General features: G+C 45.5%; 1 protein-coding gene and 1 long non-coding RNA gene across 2 annotated transcripts; one reads left to right on the forward strand and one right to left on the reverse strand.

Moving 5' to 3' along the window:
- Positions 1-880: 880 nt before the first annotated feature.
- Positions 881-3,464, reverse strand: LOC310838278. Its single transcript, XR_014560883.1, has 2 exons — positions 3,375-3,464; positions 881-2,731 (listed from the first exon to the last, which is right to left on the reverse strand). It is a non-coding gene; the product is annotated as an uncharacterized lncRNA (long non-coding RNA).
- A 30-nt stretch (positions 3,465-3,494) lies between these two features.
- Positions 3,495-16,749, forward strand: LOC310837636 (zinc finger protein 28-like). Its single transcript, XM_083724547.1, has 5 exons — positions 3,495-3,744; positions 4,977-5,103; positions 8,489-8,961; positions 9,660-9,747; positions 11,167-16,749. Exons 1-5 carry the CDS (start codon positions 3,727-3,729, stop codon positions 11,991-11,993), a joined length of 1,533 nt encoding a protein of 510 aa, XP_083580673.1. The 5' UTR covers positions 3,495-3,726; the 3' UTR covers positions 11,994-16,749.
- Positions 16,750-18,250: the final 1,501 nt, after the last annotated feature.

The raw sequence follows: 18,250 nt of genomic DNA on the forward strand, positions 1-18,250 counted from the left end.
TCTGGGTTAGCGGAGTCTGTAACCTGAAGCATATGTAACCCGAGATACCACTGTAGTGCAGTCCTGTTTCTTATACAGCCTAGAATGGCAGTAGCTTTGTTTGCTGCTGCATCATACCGTTGACTCATGTTAGGTTTGTGGTCTACCAAGACCCCTAGATCCTTCTCATATGTACCTCTGGCAAGCCAGGTGCCCCCCATCTTATATTTGTGCAGCTGGTTCTTCCTGCCGAAGTGCATTTCAGCACCCAGGTAGTGGCCAGCTTGATGCCTCTGGGAGGCTGACAAGCAGGAGCCATCTACAAGAACACTCTTCCTCTCTTACCACTTCCAGCAGCTGCACTGAACTTGAGGAAAGGTGAGCTCTGAAACACCTGGCCACAAGGAAAAAAGTGCAGCATAGAATTCAACCATTTTCAAAGATGGATTAGATTTCAGTAAAAAAAAAAAAAGGACAGTAATTGCCAGATTATGTCAAATGTTGCCTCCATTTTGTGACTCAATAATTTCCAGCAATCTGAAGCAGGGGAAATTTGGAGAAAAATTGTCACACACACACACACACACACACACACACACACACACACCCCTTAACCTTTTCTCATAGGGAAGTTGCTCTAGTTGTTTGATAATTTTGATTGCCCTTTTCCATGTCCTTTCCAGCTCAGCAACATCTTTTGTTAATCACTGTGCAGAGGCTGCCGTTTCAGAGACTGCAGCTGCTGAAGAACATTTCTTTTTTACTATTGATTACATATTGCAGACCATTATAGTTTCCTAGTAGGTCTGAAGCCCAAAGGAGGAGGGGGGAGGAAACACCCTCTCGGCTTTTAAATCTCTGGGGGAGAAGCTGTTGCGGCAGAAATGACTACAGCAGACCTAGCGGAGCGGCTTTTATTGATTTTATTTATTTAGGGGGGGAATGCATATCCCGCCCTTCCCCCACAAAACACAGCGCTCGGAGCTGGCTCACAGCATATAAAACAATGCAATAAAAACAAACATAAACACAGGCAGTGGTGCAGCGGGTTTACAAAACAAAACAAAAAAACCAAGATGAAACAATAGTGTCAGCCAGAAGAACGTCTGGGCTAATGAAATGCTTGCATAAAATAACTGTGTTGAAACCAGGCAGTTTTAAGTTAAAAACGTGGGGCTAAATCAAGGGCACTTCGAGACAGCCTGTTTATTGAGCATTCATCCTGATTTGTTTGTGGGAGATTGGATAATAGGTACATCAGCACCACACATTTAAAGTGTCCCATGTGCTTTTCATAGAATTGTAGAGTTGGAAGGGACCCTGAGGGTCATCTAGTCCAACCACGTGTGGTGCAGGAATCTTAACTAAAGCACATCACTTCCCCAGAAGAATCCCAGGAACCATAGTTGGTTAAGGGTGCCAGAAATTGCACATCTGTGGGTGGAAACTACCATTCCCAGTATTTTTTTGAGGGAAGTCATGAGCTTTGGCTGTGCTTTAAATGTGCAATGTGGATTGGCTCGTCAATGCTGCACCACAGCAAGTCTTATCCCCCACTTTCCAGTGCATTTCCCTGTCACTTTCCTTACTGCAAAAAGTCCGGTCTTTTGTGGGGGGAAGCGTGTTTGTTGCAGAATAACAACTCCCTGTGTAATTGAATCCCATTCAAATAGTGACAGTCTGGAAATTCCCCGAGCTCTCCTTGCTGCAGCCTTTATGATGCTGTGTCCCCAACGCCCAGAGCAGGGAAACCTGTGGCACTCTAGGTCTGTGACTCCTGCCACCCCTGACCGTTGGGCATGCTGACTTGGGCTGAGGAGAGCTGGGAATCCAACAGCACCTGGAAAGCCACAGGTTCCCCATCTCTGCCTTTCTCTGAAGCTTGCAGTGTTCAAGTTGCTCAAATGAGCAGCACCCTACTTAGGTACAAACTGAGTTCATGGATGTAGGAGACATGGGGCAGAAGTGAGGGTCTCACCTGTCCTCTGTAGTTCTAAATTTATCTATTTTTTTTTTTAAGTCCAGAAGTCAGCAGCAGAGCTAAAGTGATCTCTGAAACTGTTTCAGAGTGAGAATAGCAGAGCATGTTGCTAGGCCTGAATCCCATTAAACTCAGGACAGTTTGCTTTGGAGTAAAAATGCTTATAGCTGCACCACATAATTTTATTTTTATTTCTAAATGGTTAAAATAAAACTGAATGCAAGCAGGTTAAACCCAGTTTATTAAACATATAATTCAGAACACCAAAAGACACTTGAAGACAAAAAAAAAGGAAAATTCATAAATCTACTTACACAACAATTTCCATTAATAATAAGAGCTGGAGACATATCTACTATGAACTTCATGAAGTATTCATAACTGTACACTTAAGAACAAAGAAATTTTAATAATTAAACTATTTAAGTTCGTAAAAATGAAGGTTAATTCCAAGCTTTTCCATTCTGAAGCCTGAATCAGCGGCCTTCAACCACATACATCAGCTCAAATCCAACTCATTGAGATGCATCCAAATGAAATTAGTGGGGCAATTTAGCTGTGATTAATTAAAATCCCATTATTTCCAACAAGACTGAATAATTGTATGCAAATAAAGAACCAAGTTGCTCCCTTCTCAAATTAGGACCATTTCCTCTCTGCCTCCCTACAAAAACGGATCTGAATGTGTCTTTTCCCTCTCATGCAAAGAAACGTTTTGCCCACTTCACTGCCACACTTTTCTTCCGAACAGTTCTAGCCCCTTTGCTGCCACTAAACAGAAAAACATTCAATAAATGTTATGGCTTGTATATCCAGCAGTCTCTCATTACATTAGTGGAAGGATTTATACTAGTGCAACAGAACGTGCCCTTCTTCCTCCAGGTACTCCCCTAAACCTGTCCTATGTTTACCCCACGTACCCTTTGGGGCAGATTTTAGGAGTTAGTGGGGCTCAGTACCCCTCTGAATACGAGTTCCCTATAAACACAAAGGTAGAGAGAACAGTGCTATTGTTACTGAGTTTCTTGTTTCTTCCTGGGGAAAGGAAGACTGAATTTTTTAATATTATTATTATTATTAGGACTTATGAGTGGCTTTTCAAAACAAAACGGCAAACTCACAACGAAAATTAAAACCAACAATAACGCTGAAACAAAACAAAAAAAACAAAAGCGAAAAACAATGATACGCATTAATAAACAGGCAAAATAAAGCTGATTGCCAAAGGCTCCTGCATCTTCAGTAGCTGTGCAGAAAAGAAAATTGCAATAGGGGCAGCGTGTCTTCCATGCCACACTTGCTAAAATGCCCACTTCCTAAACTGCAGAAGCTTTCCCCTCTCAGCCACCATAAGGTCCTCCAGTGTCGTATAAAAACATCTCCCTCACCCCGCTCAGCACCGACTCCTTCTGACCTGGAAACACAACACCACGTGACGTAAAAACAACCCGCTCTAGGCCACAGCATCTCTCTGGTGAAGCCCCCTCCCTTGCGCTTTGCATCGGAGGAGCGGAAAGCCGGAAGTATCTATAATAACCACCCATAAAGATAGAACGAGGGTAGAGCGGCTCACCATGGCAACCCTGATGGGGACGTCGCTCTACCCAGAGCAGCACTGGTGGGCTCTGCTTTAGCTCGTGGGCGGCTTAAGACTGGAAGCGCCGACGAGAGCCGGTCTCTTCCTTCCGGTTTGCTGCAGAGTTGGGATTGTGAATCCCACCCCCCACCCCACCCCCCGGGCAGAGAATGACGTCTGGCTGCTGGAGATGGAGGGCCAAAGGCAGGTCAGGAGAATGGGAAGCTCCCCGGAGGCTTAGCACGAGGAGCAAGGGTCTCCGGGTTGGGCTGCTGGCTGGGCGCGCATGGTTTGGCTCTTGCTCTTTGCAGCCCTGCGAGGTTGGTGAGGGTTGCGGGGGTGGGGTTGGTCCTGCTTCTCTCGCGCTGTTAATTCTTCTTTCATCCGAGGAGTTCAGAGGAGTGGGAGATCCTCATCCCGCTTCCCCTTTGTCCTCCCACCCCAATCGCCCTAAGTTGAAGGCAGCATATCCTATGCTGGGTTTTTATAGCCTGTTGGAAGCCGCTCAGAGTGGCTGGGGCAACGCAGTTAGATGGGCGGGCGTGTTGTTGGCATCTGCCTGTCATGAAAGAGACAATGGAGTGTGCCTCCGGGGGTGAATTCGAAACTACCGCGTTGGCAGCACCAAAGGAGCTCCTGGCTGCTATCTCCCTTGTTGTGACATCTCCAGAGTGCAAGTGTGGGCCGTGTGTGTGGAGGCCTTGGTGGCCCATAGGACAAGACTCGTTCTCAACCTTGCTGGTTTGGTCTGAGGGAAAGCAGAACAATACGTTTTGCACCGGCTTGGCTGCAGGAGTTGCCCAGAAGGAAGCATAAAAGGTGCCATGCAACCTCCTTAGAGACTCCACTCTGGATTTGTGTAGGATTTTCTATTTAGCCTTTTCTTCTGAAGATAACCCACAAGGCAGTGGAGGTTTAGGACCAGAGTTTTCCTTCTCCTACATAGGCTCCCTTCCCAGGTTGACAAGCCCCATCTCCCTCTCATTTCTCTCTACAGCATGTACGGAAACCGCCCTCTTGACTGTTGGACTCACTATTGGTCTCATCCCTTCAACCTGTCAGAGCCTCTCTTTGCATGCAGGGGAAGTCCCTTACCAAGGGTTTGAGACCCATTGGCTACCCTCACCTGGATTAGCTGACCAGTTGAAGCCATTCCCAGGGAGTAGTGACTGTCTTGTGCTGACAGCTTCTAGGAGTCATGTTTGAAAACTAGGTACAGGGAGCACAATGTGTCCCCCACCAGAGGAGCTACTCTTTCCCTAGCACCCCATACCCCCCTGGGTAAATTATACTGCTCAGGATTTTTTGTGCTATGAGAGAGGGAGGGAAACTTTTTCTTTCTCCGTACCATGTATAATTTCAATCATGTCATTGATGTGATGTGATAGAAGGCGGCTTCAGAGGAATGAGAATCTCCCTCCTTGCCCTTCTTCTTAACAGGGGCTTATGATTTTCAAAGAGGTGGCTGTGTGTTTCACCGAGGAGGAATGGGTTCTGCTAGATCCAGGCCAAAGGGCTCTCTACTGGGAAGTCATGGCAGAGAACTATGGGATGGTAGCCTCCCTGGGTAAGTATCTGTCAAGGTGTGCTAACCCTAATGTTCCTATTGCTTAAGACCCCCTCTAGCTGGTTCCCATTCCTAGGATCTCCAGCCTCCTTCCATGTCACATCATAAGTACACACCTCAAACCAATGCAAACTGTGGAGCTTGCAAGAGGCAGTAATAGCCATGAACTTGGATGACTTTAAAAGAGGATGAGCTCAGTTCCTGGAGGATAAGACTACATTGTCTTCTGTATTCCAGCTGCTGGAAACTGCAGGAGGGAAGAGTGCAGCTAATAATAATAATAATAATAATAATAATAAATTTTATTTATATCCCACCCTCCCCAGCCGAAGCCAGGCTCAGGGCGGCTAACAACAATAAAATAGTACAACACAACACTCTAAAACCATTCAGTATAAAATTAATACAAATCAAACCAATGGCAACCATTGGGCCAGAGCTCCGCGAAGATTGCCGAGGGAGGGAGTCAGGCTGTGCCCTGGCCAAAGGCCTGGTGGAACAGCTCTGTCTTGCAGGCCCTGCGGAAAGATGTCAAGTCCCGCAGGGCCCTAGTCTCTTGTGACAGAGTGTTCCACCAGATCGGAGCCACAGCCGAAAAAGCCCTGACTCTAGTTGAGGCCAGCCTAACCTCTCTGTGGCCTGGGACCTTCAAGATGTTTTTATTTGAAGACCATAAGTTTCTCTGTGGGGCATACCAGGAGAGGCGGTCCCGTAGGTACGAGGGTCCTAGGCCGTATAGGGCTTTAAAGGTTAAAACCAGCACCTTAAACCTGATCCTGTACTCCACCGGGAGCCAGTGCAGCTGGTATAGCACCGGGTGAATGTGATCTCGCAGCGAAGACCCCATAAGGAGTCTCGCTGCAGCATTCTGCACCCGCTGGAGTTTCTGGGTCAGTCTCAAGGGCAACCCCACGTACAGCGAGTTACAATAATCCAGTCTGGAGGTGACCGTCGCGTGGATCACAGTGGCTAGGTCAGGGTGAGAGAGGTAAGGAGCCAACTGCTTAGCTTGGTGGAGATGGAAAAATGCCGCCTTTGTTATAGCTGCAATCTGCGCCTCTATGGAAAGGGAGGTGTCGAAGATTACACCCAAACTCTTAGCGGACAGTGCTGGCACTAATTGCGCCCCCGCAAGAGATGGGAGTTGCCTCCCCAATCCCATATCGTCCCGTCCCAGCCACAGGACCTCTGTCTTTGAAGGATTTAGCTTCAACCGGCTCCCACGTAACCATCCAGCCACAGCTTCCAAACATCTGGTCAGTGTGTCTGGGGCCAAGTCAGGATGGCCATCCATCAACAGATAGAGTTGGGTGTCATCGGCATACTGATGGCAACCCAGCCCAAAACTACGGACAAGCTGGGCGAGGTCCTGCTTGCAGGCTTCCCATGGGCATCTTTTGGGCACTGTGAGAACAGGATGCTGGACTAGATGAGCCACTCGGTACTTTTGCATCTCAGTCAGGAACTCAAGAATGTCAACAATGCCAGGTTGAGCTTGTGGTTTTCCATATCAAGTGTCAAGATAACACTCAGCCTTAGCATTCTCCAGCCATTCTCGTTATATTGATTCTTGTCACTGGTTCATCAAAATGGCTTTTCTTGGGCTGTTCTTGGAGACTTTAATTCTCTCTTCAATGGCCAAATGCAAGGTGGGCATCTGTCACACCTGACCAAAGAAGCCTGATAGATCTGATTAGTGGACTACCCTCTCAGCCCTCAAGCTTTCCCTCCTAGCCTGAGTAAGATAAATGACCGCCTCTCCTGGTATGCCCCACAGAGGAACTTACGATCTTCAAATAAAAACACCTTGAAGGTCCCAAGCCACAGAGAGGTTAGGCTGGCCTCAACTAGAGCCAGGGCTTTTTCGGCTGCGGCTCCAACCTGGTGGAACGCTCTGTCACAAGAGACAAGGGCCCTGCAGGATTTGACATCTTTCCGCAGGGCCTGCAAGACAGAGCTGTTCCACCTGGCCTTTGGTCACGGCGCAGCCTGACTCCCTCCTTTGGCAATCTTTACAAAACTTTAGTTTATGGTTGCCATCAATTTTGATTTTAATTCATTTTTATAATGTTTTTATAATGTTGTACTGTTTTAGTGTTGTTAGCCGCCCTGAGCCCGGCTTCGGCTGGGGAGGGCGGGATATAAATAAAATTTATTATTATTATTATTATTATTATTAATGTGTGCATCTGTGCTAGGGTGGGGGAATCTTTTTCCTATGAAAGTTTGTTCACCGTAGGAAAAGCCAGTGTGGGGCACAGCCAACGGTGGGCAGAGTTGCAGGACTGCAGAAGGCTCTGTGCCATTCCTTCTGTCTGGCCCCACATGCACTATACAGTACAGTATCCTGCCACTTGAAACAGTCATGGCTTCCCCCACAGAGTCCCCAAGAAATGTGATTTTGAAGGGTTCTGAGAGTTGTTAGGAGACACCTGTTCCTTTCACAGCTGCAATTCTGAGAGTTCCCTGGTAACAAGAATTGACTGTAAAACCACACTGGGAAAATAGAAAAAAACAGAGTGGTCAGACATGAGCCATAGAGAGTGAGAGACAGGGACATATTGGGCTAAGAGTGTGTGTGTGTGTGTGTGTGTGTGTGTGTGTGTGTACAGTTGTACCTTGGAAGTTGAACGTCTTGACTCCTGAACAAATCGGTTCCCGAACTATTGAAACCCAGAAGTGATTGTTCTGGTTTTCGAACATTCTTTTGGAAGCCGAATGTCCAATGTGGCTTCTGCAGCTTCCTGCAGCCAATCAGAAGCCGCAATTTGGTTTGTAAACACTTTGGAAGTTGAATGGACTTCCGGAACGTATTCCATTTGACTTCCAAGGTACGACTATACTAGCCCTCGAGAGTCTGGGCTCACTCTCCTCAGTGAAGTTATACTATGATGGGTGGGGAGGGTAGTATTGCCCAAATTAGTGAGCCATCCAATGGAAGCCAAATGTTGGAAGGTTCAGGAGAGGCAAAAGGAGCACAGAGTGAGAAGCAACTCAGATTTCTTTAAAAGTTGGTTAGACAAATTCATTTAGGACAAGGCTATTGGTATCTGCCAGCTAGGCTGGCTACGTTCTACCTCCACTGGAAAGGCGATTTAGGGGAGTGTGACTGGCTTGTTCTTACTGGGTGCAGAACCCCTGGGGCGCTGCAGCTATGTTGTAGAATGCAAGGCTAGGGGGGCACTGATTTTGGGTGTTGCACAGGGCTCCACTGAAATTTGAGACCCCAGTGTCTGCCACAGACTCTGAATGCCAGTTGCTGGCAGTCATAAGTGAGGAGAGCAATATTGCACTCAGAAGGTTGTTGCGAGAACAGAATGTTGGAACTAGATGGACCATTGGCCTGATCCAGTTGCCAGGCTCTTACGTTCTCTTTTCTTTTCAGTCCAGGAGCTGCAGCCAGGAATGAATGTGGAAGCGTGGGAGTTGGCAGCAGCCCATGAACCCGGGGAAAAAATGGAAAGAGGAGAAAATGAGACTCCTGCAGTCCAATTTGGGAGTGAGAGACAGTTTCTGTGTAGGGCAAGTTTGCCACAGGCCAAGCAGACTCCCGCTTCTAGGTCCCAGCTGGAATGGGAAGACCAGTTCCTGAATTTCCTGAAGACAGCAGCATCCACTCCCTCTGGGCTTCCCTGCCCCCAGTCCTCATTGGTGTCTGATATAAGGGAATCCCAGGCTTCTTTGAAGGCGGTCGTGAACCACAGCCATGGACATAGGGGAGAAGGCGTTGATCACACCCTGCCAGGCCTTGGCTGTGAAACTCCAGGAAGCCCAAAGTATTTTGTGAAAGTGAAAGAAGAGGTTTTCTCTGAGGAGGAGAGTGTTGGTGTGGAGATGCAAGGGAGGCCGGGAGAAAAAGTGAGATGATCTCTAAACCCCTGTTTTGTCTGAACAAAGATGAGGAGAATCTGTGAACCTCTGGATATTGCTGAATTACATTTCTAATCATACTTTATTCTTCCACTCCTGCTGTTTATATACTAAAGAAGGATGGAGAGAGAACCCAATCCCAGGTCCCCCTGCCTACACTGGTGGTGCAATCATGTCGAAGGCAGTCGAGGGCTTTGTGTGGATTGGGGTGGGTGATGGCAGAGAACAGGTCTTCCCTTGTCTTGTGGCACACACCATGTGAAATTACTAATATAATTATTTCATTCTCTATCCCACGCTTCCTCATGAAGACGCCCAGGGTGGAGAACACATCAATTATAACGGGGAGAAAAAGGATCCTAAGAGCAATTTAAAACATTCTAAAAACGTAGATCTCATTGTGTGCCATTTCAGCCACCGAAGGCATGGGTAAATATCAGTGTTTTTTTAAAAAAAATCATGAAAGTCAATAACGAGGGAGACAAATGCACATCGCTAGGTCCACAAATAGGGAACCACCACTATAAAGGCCCTGTCATGGGCCAACCAGAAACCCCCCAGTGGTGTTTGGTGGTACCCCCACCAAGGCTTCACCTGCCACTCGTAGTGTCAGAGATTATTAATGTTGGAGAAGACCCTCTTTTAGGTGTTATGCTTCGTACTGAGCTGCACTCTTTCTCTTTTAGGCATTGAGGCCTACAGGAGATGATAATGCCTCCTTGTCGGAGCAGGATCTGACAGAATCGGTGAAGATGCGAGAGGATGATCTCTTGGGTAAGGGTTGTCGGGGCGACTCCAGGGATGCTACCAGGCTGTTATTTGAAGCAGTTCCTTTTTTTAAAAAAAACATACCTTTATGTTAAGTTTTAACAAAAAAATTCCTTCCAGTAGCACCTTAAAGACTGGAAGGAATTTTTTTGTTTTGACTATGGCAGACCAACACGGCTACCTATCTGTAACTGTTAAGTTTTAAGAGTATGCTGGATCAAAGCCTTATCTAAGCCTGGCATCCTGTTTCCCTGAGGCCAACCAGAGGCCTATCTGGAGGCAGCAGGTCCATAGTCCTTCCCTGTTGTTGCTTCCCCACCTGCTGCTACACTGTCCCTGAACATGGAGGCTCCATATAGCGGTTTTTGGTAACCATCCTTCCCTCCATTAATCTATCTGATCGCCTTTAAAGTCATTAAACCGATTGCTATTGCTACATCTTCTGACAGCAAATTCCACAAATTGGTTGCTGGAATGCTATTTGTAGTCTATAAATGTTAATAGTGAACTCATTTTCCAAATAAGAGTCCACGCATAGCCAGAAGAACAATACCCTGCCATTTGTGGAGAGGATATGTACCAAGCGCACCCTCTTCCTAACTGGCAGTCATTGAATTGTTACGGGGAGGAAATGATTCCCATAAACAACCCATAGTTTGCTCATAATAGATAAAATAAATTTAAAAATTGTCCATTAGCACCTTAGAGACCAACTAAGTTTGTTCTGGGTATAAGCTTTCGTGTGCATGCACACTTCTTCAGATACCATAAATATCATAATATATATTTATTGTAATGCCCACAATAACTGATATGTACTCTGGTAGGGGTTTTTTAAATTGTTGTTTTGTTTAAATAGTTTTTCTCCTATGTTACTGAAACTTAATACAAACCACTTTGGGGAAGAGCCATTGTAGCTCAGTGGGAGACAAGAAGGAGGCCAAGCGAGCATCTATTGGTTCTGGTTTCGCCTACCATTGTGGGGCAGGAGAGAAGAAGAGGGGAGGCAATTCCCATTCCAGGGAATTGTGGGGAAATTAAAGAGGCCAGAGATCTCTTCTTTTGCTGGGACTTCTGCTTCTTTCCATTTCGAGGCGAGTAACATTCTTGCCACTGTAGTAGCATACATGAATAAGTTTCTGTACAATTTAGGTAGTTCTGTCCCTATAATTCCCAAAAGAAAAGCTTCTGTTTTTTTTTTGTTTTGTTTTTTTACAAACGTTATTTTAAACATCCTTTTCAATTCATTATATATCATTTCCCAGTAAGCTTTTTAACCTTACTACAAGTAAGGACCACAGTTTCCTTACCCCTGATCTTACCAAGTGATCAGCTGAACACTATTTTTACTTATTATTATTTTTCAAAAATTGAAGGCTCCCTCCCACTCTCTCCTTCTCATGTCATTTCTTTTGTTTGTTTCAGGAAACGGCAACGGAGCGCTCAAGTCTGAGGAGACCTTTTGGCAAGGAACACCTAAGCGAATGAGCCACAGGAGGACATCCCTGGAAATCGCCACAGGGGAGTGTTTTTGGGGTCCCAAAGTAGAGGAGACTCCTGAGACTCGGCAGCAGGTTGACAGCTTCCAAGAGAGCAAGCCTAAACTAGCTCTGCTTTGTGGGGAAGATGCTAAAAATGCACCCAGGAGGACCTTTCCTGAGAACCTCCTGAGTACTGAGGGGAGGAAGGGAGGCCAAGAGAACGGGATCAGCCTCCATCGGAACGTTCCCCTTCCGGAAGACCAGACAATGCCACCGGAAGCAGAGAAAGTGTATAAGTGCTCCTATTGTGGGAAGTCTTTCGGCGATAGTTTGGACTTGGTTGCCCACGAGAGGACCCACATTGGCGAGAAGATCTACAAGTGTCCGCAATGCGAGAAACGGTTCTCTCACCGGATCGACCTCCTGACGCACAAGAAGAACCACAAGGGAGAGAAGGTGCACCGGTGTGATTCGGACTGCGTGAAGTGCTTCGAGCAGCGGGCTTTCCTGATGGGGCACCAGATTGCCCACTCCGGGGACAAAGCCTGCCGGTGCTCCGTGTGCGGGGAGTGCTTCAGCTGGAAGTCCAACCTCATCAGGCACCGGAGGACCCACACGGGAGAGAAGCCCTATCACTGCGCCGAGTGCGGGAAAAGCTACACGCGTAATACCGCCCTGATTAGACACAAGAAGGTTCATGGTGGGGAGAGACCCTGCGACAGCAGTGCTCCGAGCATAGGGCCAGCCTCAGTGTGGGTTCTCCTGGTGTAAGAGTTAGCAGAAGAGGTGACCCAACTTTGGTTTGCCCTTAGCCAGCCCCTACCTCACCTGCCTTCAACTTGCCACCAATCTGGGGAGTGACCCAGCTGGTAGGCTGCCTCCATCGTCTTGGGATGTCCCTTGTAGAGTTCAGCAGGAAGGAAGAGGGGAGAACTAGCATCAGTTGGATCTGCCTGTCATTGACTCTCTGTCACCACCTACTGTTGGGCTCCCCGCCTTCTGCCCCATTACTGCCAGTGGAAACAAGCCACTGCCAATAGAGAGAGAAAACACGGAAATGGTTCACAACTGTGGCAAGCGTCTTCTGGATTCCACATGGGTTGACGAATTGCTGAACATTTTTCGTGGATGGGAGAGTTTTCTGGGCAGCGTTTTTTAAAACCACGTACGCAGCAGAGGAGCAGTGGTAAGTGGTCCTGAGCGCATAGCCTGCCTTATGCACGTAGCTGGGTGCGGTGAGAGACTGGCCTGCACCTTTTCAAACTGAAGATGCAGGACCTGCCATTTTTTATTTCCCAGATTCATTTTTATTTTTTTAAAATGAGAACACTCTGGGCAAGTAAAAATCTAGCACATCAGGAAAAATGGTTCTAGCCCAGCTTGCTCCCTGATGCACTAGGTTTCTGTGTGCAGGGCCTTTTTAACATGGAGGAACATTTTGAAAAATAGTTTTTTCTTGCTACAGTCGGCAGCAGTACAATGCACTCTATGCTGCCTATAGACTCTGCCACCTTATATTGTAGCCTTCTTGGAGTTCATCGATTGGGTCTGCGTTGCTTCGGGACAGGAGGAAGGAAGTCAAATGACACCGGGGTTGGTTCAAAGAAAGAGTTTATTCTGCTCTCCGGATAGCAGAAGGCACTTGCGTGGTCATGTCCACAGCAAGTCCAAAGAAATGACAAGTTTCATGCAGTATATATATCCTCCAGGCACCCTCTCCCTCCTTCCTCCAACCACGTCAGCCTATGTACGCAGGTTGACATCACATATGTTCTTGCTCTGGTATTCTTAACCGTAAAAGGGAATTCCTTCCTGTACTTCTGACCATAAAAGGATCTTCCTCTTCCTACTCTTATCAGGGAGGAAGAGGTTGTCATCTCCGAGAACACGCTTTGGCCTTGTTCCGGACTTAGGTCTGTGCGTCTTTTGTGGTCAGCACATAAGATAAGGTACAAATGTGTCATTTCTGTTCTACTGGTGCAGTCAGGGTCATCCCTGCCGTCACAAGCTGATAAAGGAGGGCTCTGAGCACGGCTGGGTTTCTGTTTATACATTGACTCAGAGCTCAAGTTAATGGATTTTAGCTATGGAAAAATAGGGATTTTGGTGCAGTTTCAAACTGCCTTCACAGTCAGTTTTGGGTTTGGGAAACCCATTCCTTCAATATGATTGTATACAAGCAACTCTCCGTTTGTGTGGGAGTTGTGTTCCTGGTCCCCATGTGCATCAGTGGGATGTGTGTAAGTCTGTTCTGCCCCCATTCCATCCCCTTTTCAGTGATGAGAACTGCATGTATGTCAGTGGTCACACATGTGCCGATCACATGCAAATGGGGAGTTGCCTATACAGTGGTGCCTCGCAAGACGAAATTAATCCATTCCGCGAGTCTCTTCGTCTAGCGGTTTTTTCGTCTTGCGAAGCACGGCTATTAGCGGCTTAGCGGCTATTAGTGGCTTAGTGGCTTTAAGAAAAAGGGGGGGGGGAAACTCGCAAGAACTCGCAAGACGTTTCGTCTTGCGAAGCAAGCCCATAGGGAAATTCGTCTTGCGGAACGACTCAAAAGACGGAAAACTCTTTCGTCTAGCGATTTTTTCATCTTGCGAGGCATTCGTCTTGTGGGGCACCACTGTATATAAGGCCAGGTACCCAAACTAAAGTTTCAGAGTTCAGGCCTGTGAAAATGGATTTCCCTCTTCTGCACCACTTTTGGTTTGCATCCAAAAAGCCACACTTGGAATAATATTGTAGGGATGCTCTCCTTTCTAGAAGGCTTCAGGGAGTGCAGGGTGTTGAGCGAAGGGAGGAAAACAGTACTATTATTATTTCATTTTTAAAGAAGTAGCAAGATCTTCGAGACTAGAGTGCGGATTATGAACAGGGCAGGCATCTCAATAAAAGTTGTGTTGCAGCCCCTCCCACGATCATAGCTTCTATCAGAAGTATTGGAGCAGGGATTGGGAACCTCTTTGCCTTCTAGATACAGTCAGACGACCAGCTCCTATCATCCTTGACCATTAGCTATCCTGGCTGGCTGGGGCTAATGAGAGTTGGAGGGGCCACACATTCCGTACCCCTGCTGCTCTTATGAGACAGTGTGAATGTGGATAGGCCTTCCAAGACTCCTCTAGCACACTAGTTCCCCAGAGAATCTGGTGCAGTTTTCCGTAAGGGTTGTTACTTGGCTCAAGGCTTTTTCACCTTTATAAACTCCTCACTAGGAAGATAGTGCCACGTGGGCTTTTGTTTTGGGGTGATGTGTGAAATTTGAAAAGAAAACAGCTCTTTCATAAGGGTAGATGCTCAAGAATTTGTTCTCATTTCGAACAGTGCTGCCAATGTACAGTCATACCTTGGTTTTCAAACGCCTTGGGAGTCGAACGTTTTGGCTCCCGATGATTGAAAACTGGAAGTGATTGTTCCGGTTTTCGAATGTTCTTTGGAACCCGAACGTCCAATTCGGCTTCCGCAGATTCCGCCTGCAGCGAATCAGAAGCCTTGGTTCCCGAACATTTTGGAAATCGAACGGACTTCCGGAACGTATTCTATTCAACTTCCACTGTATGAGCATTTGAAAAACTCCTCTCCATTAATTAAGTTTTCATTAGGTTTTCCATTAATACATATGGCAGGGAAAGAAAGCTCATTTCTTTGTTTGGGTATCCCATTGTGTGTAGCTCTTTGGTTAGGCAAGAGAGAGAAGTCTGTGGCCCTTGAGATGTTGCTAGACTTCAACTCCCATCACCCCCAGCCACGATGGCTAATGGTCAGGGATGATGGGAGTTGTAGTTCAGCAGCACCTGGAGAACCACAGGTTCTGTATCCCTCCTTTAGCAAGATCTCCATTATTTTCCAAGAAGGGGGAGTACAAGTGCTTCTCCTGTACTTAAAAAAATAATAATTTTGAATATGCTGCATAAAAAACCTGTACAGTGGTACCTCCAGTTGTGAATGGGATCTGTTCCAGGGGTCTGGCCGCATCTCGAGGAATTCGCAACCAGAGGATTGCTTCTGTGCATGCGCACGGCATGTAGAATGCTTTTGCGCATGTGTGTGCAGAGGAACCCAGAAAAATACTTCTGGGTTTGCTCCGTTCACATCCCAAAGTTTATGTATCCACAGGGATACGTAAGCAGAGGTATGACTGTACACTATAAAGTTCTCGGGTGGCATGGCTACCTGGGTCATGATAAAATAAAAGCACATAGAGGATTCACTGGTCATTTGGTGAGAAAGGCCCTATTCAAAGTCTGGGGGGAAAATAAAACAATAGTAACAGCCAAAATTCCCTGGTGGCTATCGGCCTTGCATAGAAGCAATATGAAAGATAGCTGGCTAACATATAGGGAACTCGTAGAAGAGATAAAAGATTGCCCGACAGTAAAGAAATTTGAAGAATTAAAAGAGAGGGGGTCAATTGGTTAGAATATTTCCAATTAAAAACAATATTTGAGAAGGATAGTAAGCTTAAGGGGTTTGATTTAAAAAATCTCGGTATGGGAAAAAGAAATTTTATATAACAACCAACAGACTCTTTCAAAAATATATAAACTGTTACAAAATGGGAAAGTAGAAAAGGAGGAAAAAGGAGACGCTATTCAAAAATGGGAACAAGATCTGGGCCACCCAATTGAATAAAATGAATGGGAAAGACTATGGACAAAAAATAAAAATTTTACAGCATGTTACCTAATAAGAGAGAACTATATGAAAATGTATCACAGGTGGTACCTGGCACCAGAAAGGCTTGCAAAAATGAATAAAACATATAAGTGCTGGAGATGCAAGATACAAAAAGGAACCTTCTACATATGTGGTGGACATGCCCCGAAATTGGGAAATTTAGGAGCATGATCCACGAAGAAATGAAGAAAATATTAAGAATATCATATAGTAAAAGGCCAGATGCATTCCTTTTAGGAATTTTAAATGATGATATTCCAAAAGACAAAACTATTTTTTTCTTATACGCAATGTCTGCAGTGGCTAAGTACTGGAAAGGGAATCAGTTACCCACTAGGGGAGAGTGGCTATGTAAGCTCTCAGAATACCTAGAATTAGCCAAATTGACAGATATAATAAGACAAAACCAAAAAAGTGAAGTAAAAAAAGAATGAAAGTGCCTAAATGAATACCTCAAAAGTCAAGGTTCGAGGGCAGAAATCTGGCTGAGTCTGGAATAACCTTGTGAAGTGAAAGGATATGAAAGAAGGATTTATATCTAGATGTTAGGATAGAGAGGATAAAGAAAACAGGAAGACACAATGAGAGATAAAGGAGGTTCTGTGGGATTGGTGGAAGTCAATGTCTTGTTTTAGTGTTTATAATATTAACTTGTAAGGTATGGATTTGTTTGTTTGTTTTTTGTTTTCAAATGTTGGTTTTTGTGTGTTGTGTATTGTTATTTTTTGATATCTTTCGTGTTGTTGTGTGGAAAATACTAATAAAATTCATTTATTTAAAAAAACTTACTAAGAGCTGATGGGTGAAATTAGCTGGGAGTGTGAATGAGTAATAAATTTTTTGTATATAATGCATGCTTGCGATTTCTTGGCTTTTTCTTCTTTTATCACTCAGTGTTTCAAGATGTGTACCATCCACATGGTTCTTGTCAATTCCACACACGCAGGACTGGACCATCCACTGTCAGGGCTGTTGGCCTATTTTGCCCTCATCCCAACATTGTCCTCGGGACCATCTGTTCCTCCTCAGAAATGAGTAGCAGCCTGTGAGGACTTAAAAATGAGCCCTAAAGCCCTTCTTTCCAAGACATAAAACTCCCATTTTGCCCCAACCTCAAGCGGTGTTTTGGAGTATGGAGTGTATGAGTGAGTTCCAGACAAACAACCCCCACTTTCCTTACTTTTGTCCTGTTAGGTCAGGGATGGGAAATCGGTGGCATTCCTGACATTGCTGGACTCCATCACCCCCCAGTGGTCAGGGATAGTGAGAGATGTGATCCAATTGTAGCCTTTCACCTACAACCAGTACATAGCCTGCTTTCTTTACTTTGACTGTCAAACCAGAGGTTATTTACAGATAGGTAGCTGTGTTGGTCTGCCATAGTCAAAACAAAATAAAAAAATTCCTTCCAGTAGCTATCTGCCAATCACCCAATCCCACCACCCTTCTGAGTAATACCCCTCCCCACCTTCTCACTATATAGAAGGGTCTGGTGACTTCTGTTTCAGTGTATCTGAAGAAGTGTGCATGCACACAAAAGCTCATACCAAGAACTAACTTAGTTGGTCTTTAAGGTGCTACTGAAAGGAATTTTTTTTATTTTGTTTAAACCAGAGGTTAGGTTAGGGTATTAAGTACTGACACTATTTCTATTCAAGCCCTGCTCCCCACATCCTGCCGTCCTCAAATCTAGTTCCCTTTCTCGGTCATGTGCCTGACTGAAGGTGACAGTTTGGCTTCCGGCTCTATGTGGCTTTCTTTACTAGGGCTCTCTGGCCCAGATCCCAAGTGGGGATCTGGTTGTTGGTGCAACACTCATAATTGCTTCATTTCTTATCACTCCAGGGCAGAAGTTGCAGAGCTTTCTATGTCAGGAATATTAGAGCGGAGTGTCTGCTTTTGTTCTATTATTATTATTATTATTATTAATATTATTATTATTATTAATATTAATTATTATTATTTGAATTTATATACTCCCTATACCCAGAGGTCTCAGGGCGGTTCACAGAAAAGCCATGGGAGCCCCTTCATATGGCAATAAACCATTAACATTGGGGAAGAATCGCAGAATAACCCCTAAAGCAGAATGATATGTGGATCATCCCATATAAATACAGCACTACTGCACTATTATTGCATCAATGACATCTTGCTGAATAGTCCTGCGAAACAGCAACAATCGAGGGAGGCCCTTGACAGCCTGGGAGGGAGTTTTGGACCTTTTATTTCACTTCATTTTTATTTTTATTTCACTTCATTCCTATACCTCCTAATTAACCACATGATCTGGTCAGTTCACAGATTAAAAAACAAATCCAATTCATTAAAAGCAATCAGCATAAAAT

The sequence above is a fragment of the Podarcis gaigeae genome (assembly GCF_964106915.1).
Source record: "Podarcis gaigeae genome assembly, chromosome: 2".
Lineage (NCBI taxonomy): Eukaryota > Metazoa > Chordata > Lepidosauria > Squamata > Lacertidae > Podarcis > Podarcis gaigeae.